At 43.7% G+C, this 14,867-nt stretch overlaps 1 protein-coding gene across 4 annotated transcripts in view; it reads right to left on the bottom strand.

Annotated features, from left to right (window-relative positions):
- The window catches only part of abcb9 (ATP-binding cassette, sub-family B (MDR/TAP), member 9), a 63,201-nt gene extending 49,023 nt beyond the window's left edge, over positions 1-14,178 (bottom strand). For 2 of the 4 annotated variants that reach the window (XM_041201880.1, XM_041201882.1), the window contains exons 1-2: positions 14,012-14,132; positions 5,870-6,553 (exon numbers count right to left, since the gene is read on the bottom strand). In XM_041201880.1, the coding sequence (XP_041057814.1) occupies positions 5,870-6,497 (628 nt within the window). In that variant the 5' untranslated portion in view covers positions 6,498-6,553; positions 14,012-14,132. Of the gene's footprint in view, positions 1-5,869; positions 6,554-14,011 lie in introns of all 4 variants that reach the window. The other 2 variants (XM_041201881.1, XM_041201883.1) reach the window with 2 other exon arrangements.
- Positions 14,179-14,867: the final 689 nt, after the last annotated feature.

Below are 14,867 nucleotides of genomic sequence, written 5' to 3'. Positions count from 1 at the left end.
TTACAAATGATGCTGTGCCACGTTTTCCTGTCACAAGCACTATGCTCCCATGTGTCAGTGCAATGCCATTTTTTAGAATATTTTTTAAGCAATGCTTGTATCTTTTGAATTGATCACCACAAAGTGCTTACCAAGCTTCAGCTCACCGTAGGATATCCTCTTGATTAGTCTGGTATTAGGCATTCAGACTAAGTGACCAGATCACCTTAACCTCTTTAATATCATTACACAAACCCTGACATATTTGCTCTTCTGAAGTTCTTGCTCTCCCATTGAAATTTTTATGAGCTTTATGAAGAAACTTTGGTGGAAATGATTGTAGTTTCTGATGTGGTGATTTAAGTGGTCCAGCTAATACATATGTACAAACATCCTAGGAGTTTTTCCAGCCATTTTTATTTTTGTTTCAGATTTCCAGCATCCGCTGTATTTTGCTTTTATCCTATATATATAAGACCATAAGACATAGGAGCAGAAATTAGGCCATTCGGCCCATCGTGTCTGCTCCGCCATTCAACCATGGCTGATAAGTTTCTCAGCCCCCTTCTCCCGCCTTCTCCCGGTAACCTTTGATCCCCTTACCAATCAAGAACCTATCCATCTCGGTCTTAAATACACTCAATGACCTGGCCTCCACAGAATGTTGTGAATTTCTATCCTGGACTGACAGGGACAAGGAGAGCAATATTGTAGCACTGTCAAGAACCCTACTTACTTCCCCAGTAGCTACCTCACCTTGCTTGTGAAGCATTAGTAGACTCGTAGACGTTTACAGCACAGAAGGAGGCCAGTCAGCCATTGTGTCCCTGCCTGTCAACAAAGATCTGACTACACTAATCCCTTTTTCCAGTGCTTGGCCCATAGCCCTGGAGGATATGGCAATGGAAGTGAATATCGAAATACTTCTTAAATGTTACGAGAGTTTCTAACTCAACCACCCTTTCGGGCAGTGAGTTTCAGACTCCCACCACCCTCTGGGTGAAAGCATTTCTCCTCAACTCCCCTCTTAACCTTCTACCTCTTACCTTAAATTTATGCCCCCTGGTTATTGACCCCTCTGCTAATGGAAAAAGTGCCTTCCTATCCACCCTATCAATGCCCCTCATAATCTTATACACCTCTATCAGGTCCCCTCTCAACCTTCGCTGCTCCAAGGAAAACAACCCCAGCCTATCCAATCTTTCCTCATAGCTTAGACCCCCCAACCCAGGCAGCGTCCTGGTAAATCTCCTCTGCACCCTCTCCAGTGCAATCACATCCTTCCTATAATGTGGTGACCAGAACTGCACACAGTACTCCACTTGTGGCCTAACCAGCATTTTATACAATTCCAGCATAACCTCCATGCTCTTGCATACTATGCCTCAGCTAATTAAGGGAAGTATCCCATATGCCTTCTTAACCACCTTATCTACCTGTCTTGCTACCTTCAGGGATCTGTGGATATGCACACCAAGGTCCCTCAGACCTTCAGTACTTTCCAGGGTCCTACCATTCATAGTGTAATCCCTTGCCTTGTTAGCCTTCCCCAAGTGCATTGCCTCACACTTTTCCAGGTTGAATTCCATTTGCCACTGCTCTGCTCACCTGACCAGTCCGTTGATATCCTCCTGCAGTTTACAGCTATCCTCCTCACTATTTACAACCCTACCAATTTTCATGTTATCCGCGAACTTCTTGATCATACCCCCTACATTTAAGACCAAATCATTTATATACACCACAAACAGCAAGGACCCCAACACTGAGCCCTGCGGAACCCCACTAGAAACAGACTTCCAGCCACAGAAACATCCCTCTACCATCACCCTCTGCTTCCTGCCTCTCAGCCAATTTTGGATCCAACATGCCACTTTGCCTTAGATCCCTTTGGCTCTTACTTTCTTGACCAGTCTGCCATGAGGGACCTTATCAAAAGCCTTACCAAAGTCCATGTAGACCACATCACATGCATTACCCTTATCAACACTCCTGGTTATCTCCTCAAAAAATTCAATCAAATTTGTCAAACATGACCTTCCCTTAACAAATCCATGCTGACTAATCCCGATTAATCGGTGTCTCTCCAAGTGCAGATATATTCTGTCCCTCAGAATTCTTTCTAGTAACTTCCCCACCACTGATGAGAGACTGGCTGGCCTGTAATATCCTGTCTATCCCTTCCTCCTTTTTTAACAATGGCACAATGTTAGCTGTCCTCCAGTCCTCTGGCACCTCACCTGTGGTCAGAGAGGATTTGAAAATTACTGCCAGGGCCCCTGATATCTCTTCCCTTGCCTCCCTCAACAGCCTGGGACACATCTCATCCAGGCCTGTGGATTTATCCACTTTTAAGAATTCTAAACCTGCTAGTACCTCCTCTTTCTCTATGTTAATTTCCTCTAATATTTCACAGTCCTCCACCCTGATGTATATATCTGTGTCGTCCTTTTCCATTGTGAAGACCAACACAAAGTATTCATTGAGGATTGTACCTACGTCTTCTGGGTCCCCGCACACAGATTACCTCCATGGTCCCTAATTTGCCTCTACTCTTTCTCTAGCTATTTTCTTGCTCTTTATTTAAAAAACCGATTTGGGTTTTCCTTTATTCTACCCATCAATGCTTTCCCATGCACTCTCTTACCTTTCCTAATTTCCTTTTTAAGCTCCCCCTGCACTTTTTGTATCCTTTTAGGGACCCTGGCGTATTGAGGCCTCGGTATCTGCCCTCAGCTTCTCTTTTTCCTTAATCCAAACTTTTATGTCCCTTGACATCCAGGGTTCTCCAGACTTGCCCCCCCCCCACTTTGTCTTTACAGGAACATATTTGCCCTGTGGGAGGGTGATCTGTGAGGAGGATGCAGAGATGCTTCAGGGTGATTTGGACAAGCTGAGTGAGTGGGCAAATGCATGGCAGATGCAGTAGAAGTGGTTAAATGTGAGGTTATCCACTTTGGTAGCAAAAACAGGAAGGCAGATTATTATCTGAATGGCTATAAATTGAGAGGGGAGAATGTGCAACGAGACCTGGGTGTCCTTGTACACCAGTCGCTGAAGGTAAGCATGTAGGTGCAGCAGGCGGTAAAGAAGGCAAATGGTATGTTGGACTTCATAGCCAGAGGATTCGAGTACAGGAGCAGGGATGTTCACTGAGGAACCATCAATCACCGTTTTCCAAGGCTGATAAACAGTTTGTGAACAAGATGCACTTGGGGAATTCCCCCACTACCTGCCTGGTCCTCTTCTTCTGTCTGGCGGACACCCATTCCCTCTCTGCTTGTACTTCCTCAAGCTGCGGGGTGACCACATCCTGAAACATGCTGTCCACGAACCTCTCAGCCTCATGAATGCACCATAGCGCCCCCCAGCTGCTGCTCAAGCCCCAAAACCCGGAGCGCGAGTTACTCCAGTCGAGGGCACCTCCTGCACACGTGGTCATCCGGACCGCCGGGAACTTCTACGATTTCCCACATAGTGCAGGATGTGCAAATCACACACTGAGCTCCCAAGACAATCTTAACTGAATAGAATAAGACCCTTGCTTTTATTTTACCCATTCTCCTACTTCTGTTTCACTATTTTAACCTTTCTCTCCCAAAATCTCACTGTTTTAACCTCTCCATCCTGAAGTCTCACTGCTTTAACCTCTCTCTCCCGAAGTCTCGCTGTTTTAACCTCTCCGTCCTGAAGTCTCGCTGTTTTAACCTCTCCGTCCTGAAGTCTCGCTGTTTTAACCTCTCCGTCCTGAAGTCTCGCTGTTTTAACCTTTCCGTCCTGAAGTCTCGCTATTTTACCCTCTCCATCCCAAACTCTCACTGTTTTATCCTCTCTCTCTCCCGAAGTCTCACTGCTTTAATCTCTCCGTCCTGAAGTCTCGCTGTTTATTAATGATAAACCTCAAACTCCTTTCCTGGTAAGTTATTTAGTTTATTCTTATTTAGTTTGTCAGTTTGGCTAGGCCATTCTCCCCAAAATATTACTGTCACTTGTTTAAAAGTAGAACCATATTTATATCAATCTATCACAAAATGGAATCCATGCATGTAACAGTTTACCTGGCCTCTGGTGCATAACACGGTCCTATAACATATAACAATTAGAAGCTGCATTAAGATGGGCATATCTGATAAATTCATGCCAGAGTTCCAAAGGTTGGTGAAAGAGAATGGCTGAAATTTTCTCCACTTTAAAAATTTTCAGGAGGTGAGGCCAGTCCCGAGGCCACTAGTGTCAGAGGTGAGCCCTGGATTGTGATCTTACAGGAGGCCACCAGTTAACAGGCCAACTCCAGCACTCGCCATCAAATGAAAGATGGCGGGTGGCAAATAGATGCGGGAGGGCCAATCAGAGGGGCCCATGGGAGGGATGGCCAGCAGCCTCACTGGGGAACATGAGCACGGCTCAGGCAGACAGAGAGCAAGAGACGCCACACGATGGAACAAAAGAACACAAGAATTAGGAACAAGAGGAGGCCATTTGGCCTCTCAACCCTGCTCCTTTGGTAAGATCATGGCTGATCTGATTGTGGCCTCAACTCCACTTTCCTGCCTGCCCCCCATAACCCTTGACTCCCTTGTAGATGAAAAATCAATGGTGGTACTCATCTAATGGTCCAAACAGAATCCTTCAAGTAGTGACTGGAGTCAATCTTGGGGAATGTCTCCAAATGCCTGTGGATGTGATGCACTCAGCTTTTTTGCTCATTTTCACTTGAATCAGAAGGGTCATGTGCGGGTGGCCTCCGATGCGTTGTTGGCTTTCTGACCCAGCCGAGTGGTGTTTGTTAAGGGTGGATGGGGAGGCCTGTTTGCCACCAATGCATTTTCAATGCTTTGCCAGAATACTGGATCATTGCCCAATTAAGTGCCTTAATTGACTATCGTGTCACTGCTGCTGAGAGCAGGAACAAACTTCCACATCCCCTGCCTCCAAAACTGCTTCCATGGGGTTAGAAACTACAAAGTTTTGCACTGAATATGGTAGATGTTAGTTAATTAAATACGCACATTAAGTACATTTACATGTACTCTGTGTGAGGTGAATTCCACAAAAAATAATGCATATGAGTAAAAGCAGTGTCACCACAGCCAAATATGTGGCTAGTCAGCAATTCCTGTTGGATAATACTGTTACAGGCCTATATTCAGGGCAAGCAGTTCCAATCGATATATTTGAAAAACATTAATTTATTGTTTAATTAGTCCACCTCTGCTCCCCCATTTAGACACACTGTAGCCTGTCCCTGCAACCACCTCATTTCCTGAAATTAAAAGGGAGGGCATTCTGTGCTGCTGAGTGCTTGGAGATGCTTGCTAAAGCCACTCAGTGATATACTGAGAGCCTGCCAGGTATCACAGTCCTTGCCTCATGTTGTACTTGCCAAGTTGATGCAGCCCATTACTATTACAGTGCTACCTATTAATCAATAAACAAAGGGTGGCTGAGCTTACTGCTCTCTTGCACCAGAAAAAATAAAGCTTTGCATTAAGCACATACTCAAAAATGTCTCAAGTGCTTCGTATACAATTATTTTGAACTGTTAGTATGTATTCAGCAGGCACTTTATGCATGACGCATTCCCAGACTTAATACTGAGATGAATGCCAAATTAATTCATTTCTGAAGGTGTCAGTTAAGGAATATTGACCTTCTTCAAATGGTGCCTTGGATCTACTAACAGCCACCAGACTCGATTTAATGTTTCCTTTAAAGAACAGTGACTCTGCCAGAGCAGCACTCCTCAGTACTGCACTGGAGTATAAGCTTCAAGTCCAGGAATGGGACTGCAAGTTTGCAACCATCTGGTTCAGAATGAGAAGTGAGGTAGATAAACTAGTTTTTGGGAAAAAAGAGCTTAATTAAATGAACAAAAATAAATTTTACATACCCACGTTCGCTATCAAAAGAAAGACAAATGCTCCTGTGATCAAGCCTGTGTTATTTTCAGAGTAGGTCAGTAGTCTCCAGGCAGTACTGATTGAATTTGAATTTTTCTTGGCCTTTTCTCTCTCATTCTGGCCAGCATTGCTCATTAAGCTCTTCTCATCTTCACCATTCCCTCCTTCTAAATCAACTGTAAAAGTTGATGATGTCTTTAAGCATGAAAATTTTTGCAAAATGTGGAAGGTGGCAACTGAAGATATCAAAGTCCATGCAAAGAGAGACCAGAACCATGGATCATTTGGGAAATTCTCAGTTTCAGAGTAAAGCAACATTTTGACTTCTGCATATGCAACCATCAGCAGACACAATATACTTATGTAGAATTCAACTGACTTTAGTCTCTTTGGCCCATCTATTTGGTTAACACAAACTCCAATTGAGGCTCCAATTATTAAGATGACCCTAAGTATACAGATTGCCCAAAGATCAAAATAAGAATGAGAAATATCAAAGTTAATTATGTCAAAGCTGAACCGACTGTCATCCTGGACATAATTGCATAAAAACGTTGTTATGACCATGTCCAGAAATTGAAAAACAATGGCATATGCTTGTGTTTGCCAGACTTTCATCTTTTATTTCTTCTGTTACAAAATGTTTGCAGTTTCAATCAGTGAATTTTCCATTACTGTAATGCAAAAACAGAAAATCAAAAACAGTTAGAAAATATTCTTTTAGGTTCTATTCACAGCCACTAATATTTAAAATACTTGAAGAGAAATTTTAGGGATGGCAATGACATTTTAACTCTGAATAACGATTCTACAACCAGCACGAGCAGTAGTTCCCGCTTTCCTGTATAGAAATTGAAAATAAGTGATCAGTGGCAGCTGGAGAACAGTGGCGATCGTTTGGGGCTGGAGTCGAGTTGGTGTTTCTCCTTGTTGAGCACCAATGGAGGGGGTTGGGGCTAGCAGCAGTGAGTGTCCTTTTAATGTGGGTTTGAGAGGGGCACCACTGCTCCTCCTGGCTCCACATGCAGATTATGAAATTTAAAATCTTACCATATTTGTGGCGTGCTGCAAGGGTTCCTTTAAGAATTGTCTGTTAGTTTGCATGTCAACCTGGTTTTCCTGAATGCAGCTGTGTTGGGTGAAATAATCTTGCAGTGGAAGGCATTAAGCCCCTTATGTGAATAGGTAAAGGGCCTTACACCTGCTTCAGATGTGGGCACAGCATGATGATTTTTACAGTCTTTGCTAATATGGTGGGCAGCGCACCCTGACTCACATTGAGCTTTCCACTTACCATACTGGTGGCCTTTTACTGCCCAAACAACAGCCTGCCTTGGTTTATTGAAGCTATTACTGTTATTATTCATATATTACTAAATAATAAGGATAACATAGGAAATACAGCCCAGAAACAGGCCATTCGGCCCAACCAGTCCATGCTGGTGTTCATGTTCCTCTCGAGCCTCTTCCCACCTTTCCTCATGTAAATCTATCATCTTAAACATCTATTCCCTTCTCCCTCATGTGCTTGTCCTGCTTCCCCTTACCAACGCCCATCCAGGACCCTCCATCTCGTCCCATTCCTCTGACCCCACCCCGTCTTCTAATCCAGCCCTTGTCCTGTATTCACCATACCCCCTGACCTTCCCCTCTCTCAATGCTCAGCAAAGGACTCAGTTCATACCCTTACGCCCTCACCTCAATGAATTTCGGGCTCAGCACTGAACTCTTCTTCCGCTGCCTTTGTTTCCATGCTCACTTCTTTGGGCAGGAGTCCTCCCCCCATTCAATGGATCCTTTCTCCCACCTCCAGTATTCTCCCTCCACCTGGACCCCTCCTTCTGGCCTCTTACCTGCTCTTGATCTTTTCATTGAGAACTGTCGGTGTGACATCAGTCATCTCAATTTCTCTGCGCCTCTCACCCACTCTAACCTGTCTCCTTCTAAACTTGCTGCACTCCATTCTCTCAGGTCCAACCCTGACTTTGATATCAAACCTACCGACAAGGGTGGTGCTGTTGTTGTCTGGCAAACTGACCTCTACCTCGCAGAAGCTGAGCACCAACTCTCAGACACTTCCTCCTACCTCCCCCTGGACCATGACCCCACCACTGATCATCAAGCCATTGTTTCCAGGACTGTCACTGACTTCATCACTTCTGGAGATCTTCTCTCCACAGCTTCCAACCTCAGTCTCCCAACCCCAGACAGCTGCTTCTACCTCCTTCCCAATATCCACAAACAGGACTGTCCTGATAGACTGATCATGTCAGCCTGTTCCTGCCCCACAGAACTCGTTTCTTCCTATGTTGATTCCGTTCTCTCTCCCTTTATCCAGTCTCTTCCCACCTACATCCGCGATTCCTCTGATGCCCTATGCCGTATCAGCAATTTCCAGTTCCCTGGCCCTAACCGCCTCCTCTTCACCATGGACGTCCAATCCCTCTACACCTCCATCCCCCACCAGGATGGTCTGAGGGCTTTCCGCTTCTTCCTCGAACAGAGGCCTGAACAATCCCCATCCACCACCACTCTTCTCCATCTAGCTGAACTTGTTCTCACACTGAACAATTTCTCCTTAAACTTGTCTCACTTCCTCCAAATAAAAGGTGTGGCAATGGGTACCCGCATGGACCCCAGTTATGCCTGCCTCTTTATGGGGTATGTGGAACATTCCTTGTTCTAGTGCTGCTCAGGCCCCCTCCCACAACTCTTTTTCGGTACATCGATGACTGTTTCAGTGCCACTTCATTCTCTCAACTGGACCTGGAAAAATTTATCAATTTTGCTTTCAATTTCCACCCCTCCATCACCTTCACATGGTCCATCTCTGATACTTCCCTTCCCTTCCTTGACCCTCTCTGTCTCAATTTCTGGTGACAGACTGTCACCAAGCCCACCAACTCCCACAGCTACCTCGACTACAGCGCCTCACACCCCGCTTCCTGTAAGGACTCCATCCCATTCTCTCAGTTCCTTCGCCTCCGTTGCATCTGTTCCGATGATGCCACTTTCCAAAACAGTGCTTCTGACATGTTCTCCTTCTTCCTTAACCGAGGTTTCCTACCCACTGTGGTTGTCAGGACCCTTAACCGTGTCCGACCCATCTTCCGTGCCTCTGCCCTCACACCTTCCTCTCCCTCCTAGAACCATCATAGGGCCCCCTTTGTCCTCAGCTTCCACCCCACCAGCCTCTGCATTCAAAGGATCATCCTCTACCATTTCCGCCAACTCCAGCATGATGCCACCACCAAACACATCTTCCCTTCAACCCACCCCTGGCGGCATTCCACAGGGATCGTTCCCTCTGGGACAACCTGGTCCACCCCCTCCATTATCCCCAACGCCTCATCCCCCTCCCACGGCACCTTCCCATGCAATCGCAGAATGTGCAACACCTGCCCCTTTACCTCCTCCCTCCTCATCGTCCAAGGGCCCAAGCACTCCTTTCAGGTGAAGAAGTGCTTCACTTGCACCTCTTTCAATTTAGTCTACTGCATTCGCTGCTCCCAATGCGGTTTCCTCTACATTGGAGAGACCAAACACAGACTGGGTGACCGCTTTGCAGAACACCTTCGGTCTGTCCACATGCAAGGCCCAGACCTCCCTGTCGCTTGCCATTTCAACACTCCACCCTACTCTCATGCCCACATGTCCATCCTCGGCCTGCTGCATTGTTCTAGTGAAGCTCAACGCAAACTGGAGGAACAGCACCTCATCTTCCGACTAGGCACTTTACAGCCTTCCGGACTGAATATTGAGTTCAACACCTTCAGACCATGAACTCTCTCCTCCATCCTCACCACCTTTTTATTCCCTTTTTTCAATATTCATTGTTATTTTTTATCCACTTATTTTTATTTTCATCTATTTTCATTTTTATTCATTGTTTTATCTCCACCTTTTATCCTATTTTCGATCTTTTTTTCCCAGCGCCCCACCCCCACAGGGTCATCTGTCACTTGTTCATGTTGTTCTTTCCAGAGTTTTTACCCTTGTCCAGCTATTATCACATTCTGCTTTCTGACCTTAATGCCACCATCAGCACCACCTTTAGCCAGTACCCACTACCATTAACACCCCTTTGTCCTTTTGTTCATGACATCTTTGTTAATCTCTCCTTTGCCTCTACCTATCACTGGCCCTCTATCCAGCTTCACCTGCTCCACCTCCGTTAAACAGTATAAATTTCATCACAATTTTATTTCTCTTTAGCTCTGGAGAAGAGTCATACGGACTCAAAACGTTAAGTCTGTCTTTCTCTCCACAGATGCTGTCAGACCTGCTGAGTTTTTCCAGCATTTTCTGTTTTTTTCCTCTTAAATGCTTTTGTACTACTCGTTTCAACATTTGGTAGCAAGCTCTACATTCTCATTATTCTTTGGGTAATCAAGTTTCTTCTGAATTCCCTACTGGATGTCTTGGTGACTATCTTATATTGATGGCCTCTTGTTATGCTCTTCCCCACAAGAGGAGCTAAACATCACCCAGCAGCTCCTAACCTGGACTGGATAATGCCTCATGTTTCCCCAACTTGATGGAAAGCGGATCCTTTAATATTTTATATACCTAGATTTTTATTCACAAGTTAACTTGGATTAAACCTGAAACCAAATAAGATTATTTGGTGCACTTACCCAACAGTGACCAGTGCAAGAGGAGTAAACATCAGAATTGCTTTCAGAACTGGCACCTACATTGTCTGTTTCACTACATTTTAATATGGGGCTAATTGTCATTTGGTAGTACAGAATTTGAGTGTTGCTGAAAAAAAGTCATTTTTTCTCAAAGCTTTTCATCTTGCACTCATGAGGACAATTTGCAAAAATACCAAATGTAATGGGAACATCAATTTATATTATATGAGAAGCGTGCTGATTGATTGTCAAGTGGACTCTGATTGGTGGAGGTGTTGCCATGGAGAATGCACCAGTTGATGATGACTGACAGTTAACTGCCGAGCATTGTTTGGAAATTTAAACTGGACAGCTTAACTCTGATTGGCCAACACATTGCCTGAGGAATGAACCAGCGAATGGCTGTCACTTATTTTGTTTGGCTGAAACAGGTGCAATGTGTGTACATGTTCTTTCTGTCTACAAAGAACAGGGCCCCGTGTATTAATATATGTAGCTTCCAGAACACACAAATGCACCACACTGTGAGCCTGAGTGACAATCTTAATTTGGTTGTCAGCGTAATTATTAGCACATTGAGGATTATTTGCAAATGTTGTCCAATTGTAGAATTGCCTTTAATGTTGGACATTGTGTTTTGAATTTTCCACGCACCGGATGGTTGGGTACAGTCTGTACCCTGCCCATTGTGAATAGTGGAAGGAACATGCTGTTTGAAACATCTGCCAGTCTGACTGCCAGTCTTTGGGATGTACACCCCACATACCCAGCTTCACACTGGCACTGAAATTCATATACAACATTGTTCATTTGTGTGATAGGCAGAATGTCTTCTTGGCTTGACATACAATCATACATACAAACACACGAACTAGGAGCAGGAGTAGGCCACTCTGCCCCTTGAGCCTGCTCCGCCATTCAATAAGATCACAGCTGATCTGAATGTAACCTCAACCCCACATTCTGTCTACCCCCAATAACCTGTCACCCCCTTGTTAATCAAGAATCCATCTGGATCTGCCTTAAAAATATTCCAAGACCCTGCTTCCACTGCCTTTTAAGGGAGATAGTTCCAAAGACTCACAACCAGTGGATACAAGCCTAACCTGTCCAGCCTTTCCTCATAAGACAACCCGCCCATTCCTGGTATTAGTCTAGTAAACCTTCTCTGAACTGCTTCTAACACATTTCATCTTTCTTTAAATAAGGAGACCTACACTGTACACAAACTCCAGATGTGGTCTCACCAGTGCCCTGTACGACTGAAGCATAACCTCCCTACTTTTGTATTCAATTCCCCTCACAATAAATGTTAACGTTCTATTAACTTTCCAAATTACCTGCTGTACCTGCATACTAAACTTTGGTGATTCATGCACTAGGACAGCCAGATCCCTCTGAATCTCAGAGCTCCTCAATCTCTCACCATTTAGAAAATAAGCTTTTTTTGTTCTTCCTGCCAAAATGAACGATTTCACATGTTCCCACATTTTACTCCATTTACAAGATCTTTGCCCACTCACTTAACCTATCCATGTCACTTTGTAGCCTCCTTACGTCCTCTTCACAATTTACTTTTCTACCTATCTTTGTGTCATCAGCAAATTTAGCAACCATTCCTTCAATCCCTTCATCCAAGCCATTTTATAAATTGTAAGAAGTTGAGGCCCCACCACTGATCCTTCTGGCACACCACTCATTACATCCTGCCAATCAGAAAAAGACCCATTTATGTCAATTTTCTGCTTCCTGATTGCTAACCAATCTTCTTTCCATGCCAATATGTTACCCCCTACACCATGGGCTTTTATCTTCTGCAATAACCTTTGATGTGGCATTTTATCAAATGCCCTCTGGAAATCCAAGTACAGCACATCCACCGGTTCCTGGCGGTATCCTGTAAGTGGCAAATACCACTTGTGTTGCTATAGTGAAACAGCTAGCTTTACCTGTTGCTCAAATTTTCAAGATGCCTTTCCCTTCCAGGGTAATCTAAGGTAGACTGGGCACCTTTTAGGGCTGAAAGTGACAGCCTTAGACCCATTCATGGTGTGTGATATGCAGCACAAAATGATCTAATCAGGGTAGCCATCATCCTGCAGGATGTCTTTACAAGCACTATTTTGGCAGTGGGGCACATTTGTGTGTACTGGTAGCTATATATATTAATACACAGGGCCCTGTTCTTTGCAGGAAAAAAGGACACTTTTACACATTGTACCTGTTTCAGCTAAACAAGATAAGTGACAGCCATTCGCTGGTTCATTCCTCAGGGCAATGCCTTGATCAATCAGAGTTAAGCTGTTTGGTTTAAATTTTCCAAACAATGCTTAGCAGTTAAATGTCATTCACAATCAATTGGTGCATTTTCCATAGCACCGCCTCTATCAGTCAGAGTCCACTTGCCAACCAATCAGCATCCTTCTCATATAGCATAATTGTTGTTCCCTTTAAATTTGATATTCTTACAAATTGTCCTGATGAGTGCAAAAGGAAAAGCTTTGACAAAAAAAGTCTCTTTTTTTCAGCAATTGGCCTAATTATAAATTGTGGAACACTTCCATGAATGAAATGGGCACTGTGTTACTAATTCCCAAGTATGTATTTTATATTGAACAGCATATGTGTAGGATTTGAAACTAACAATACATTACCATCACACTTAAACTAATGTTTATTTTCAGTGAGGATACCAATTTTTTTTATAATGTACAGGGTCTACGAACTGATGTGGTCTGCTGACAGGTAACCAAACCCTCCTTTTGCTTGCTTTCTCTTTTAGCTTTTTGCATGTTACATGGGGTCACCACAATGCTGGTTGATCACCCTTCATTTTTTTGGATTTGGCAGGTGGTTTTACAACCGAATGCACTTCCAGCTGCCAACGCTCCCCATTTACCTAGGCTGAGGACCAGCACCAATACCGACTGGTGTGTGTGCACCAGCTGCTGGGTTAGGTAACCAAACCCTCCAATAAGCAAAATTAAAATAACTGCCATGATCGCATTGGCATTTATCTGAAATATCACAAAGCTCCCATCTGTCCCACCTTCACCAGATCCAAACTCCCAAACTGCAAAGTTATTTTTACCTTTCAAGTGTGCAACAGAAACGTACAATGAATAAGCAGCACTCTGCACAGGCACTTTACAATATTCATTCCATTTACGAAGGAGATCAACATAAACTCATTAACAGTTAAATTGAGACTTATGCAGTTCTACAGAAATTCAGTAAACATTTTTTCACCTTCTTGCATTATCCTCAATATATTGATTAGTAAACATTCCTGCTGTTTTATTCTGACCTGGAGTTAGAAATTTATAAACATTCACCAATCTTAAAACTTCCCTCTCTAAAGAACAATTAATTTCTGATTGGCTTCAAATCACATTAATACATGAAACACAAACAGCAGAGAAGCAGCTAACCAGAGCTAACAGAAAGTCTCCTAATTACTTCTCAAGTTCAAAGTTGCCACCTGCCAGCACTCACCAGGGTTTCCCTTAACCAGACCAAGAACGATCCTGCTGAGCTAACCCCGGACTGGAGGCTTCACAACATGTTACCCACCTCAAAAGGCAAGAAGGACCTAATTTTGCGGCTTGGATTCCACCTCTGGGAGGAGCTGGGTGAAAAGGACACATTGGTCATTTTGCAAAAGCTTGAATATTATACAACAACCTTGTCGTTATTAATGGCTAAGTTTCAAAGGGAAGGAAGTAGTGGCTTCTGTTTGCTGCAGATAGAAGTTGGAAAGGATGGTAGTTTACTTGCTGAGAGGGTTCCCAATGGAAGCAGCAATTTTCTCATTCCACCAATGGAATTCTACTTATTACTACTGGTTTTGCACAATAAAAACCCCGCATGCACTCAGAAATTTAAATTACAATTTCAAAAATCCTCTGTACTTTTTTTCTTCTAATTATCAGTTCAACTCAATTTCAGTCCTATCAGTACCTTTGGACAATATTTTCCATGTACTTTTTCCACATGTAAGAATATTAAAATAAATATATTTACAACAAACAGGTGAAAAAGGAAATGTTGGAATCTTCGAAGGGCCCCAAATGTGAAAAGTACCAAGGGATAACAAATCTCCTAAATGAACAGTTTTAACCTTCTGTCTATGGAGAAGTGGCAGTATCTACCTGTTCTGAGGCACTGGATGGTTGTTCACTGTTTGTGAGGAAGGTTTGATCTTTCAGCTTTCACTATGGGGTCCTTTATAAGGAATCTAGTTGGTATTCCATGCATTATGCTCTCCTCTTGATGCAGAGGTAAGATTGCTGAAGGACTTAGGCCCAAAATTGTCTTCTAGTTTTGAGGCAAGTTGTTGACGGGTTGGTTA

Source organism: Carcharodon carcharias, chromosome 13 (assembly GCF_017639515.1).
Source record: "Carcharodon carcharias isolate sCarCar2 chromosome 13, sCarCar2.pri, whole genome shotgun sequence".
Lineage (NCBI taxonomy): Eukaryota > Metazoa > Chordata > Chondrichthyes > Lamniformes > Lamnidae > Carcharodon > Carcharodon carcharias.
The sequence above is the reverse complement of the archived record's forward strand: the minus strand, read 5'-3'. Positions and strand labels throughout refer to the sequence as shown.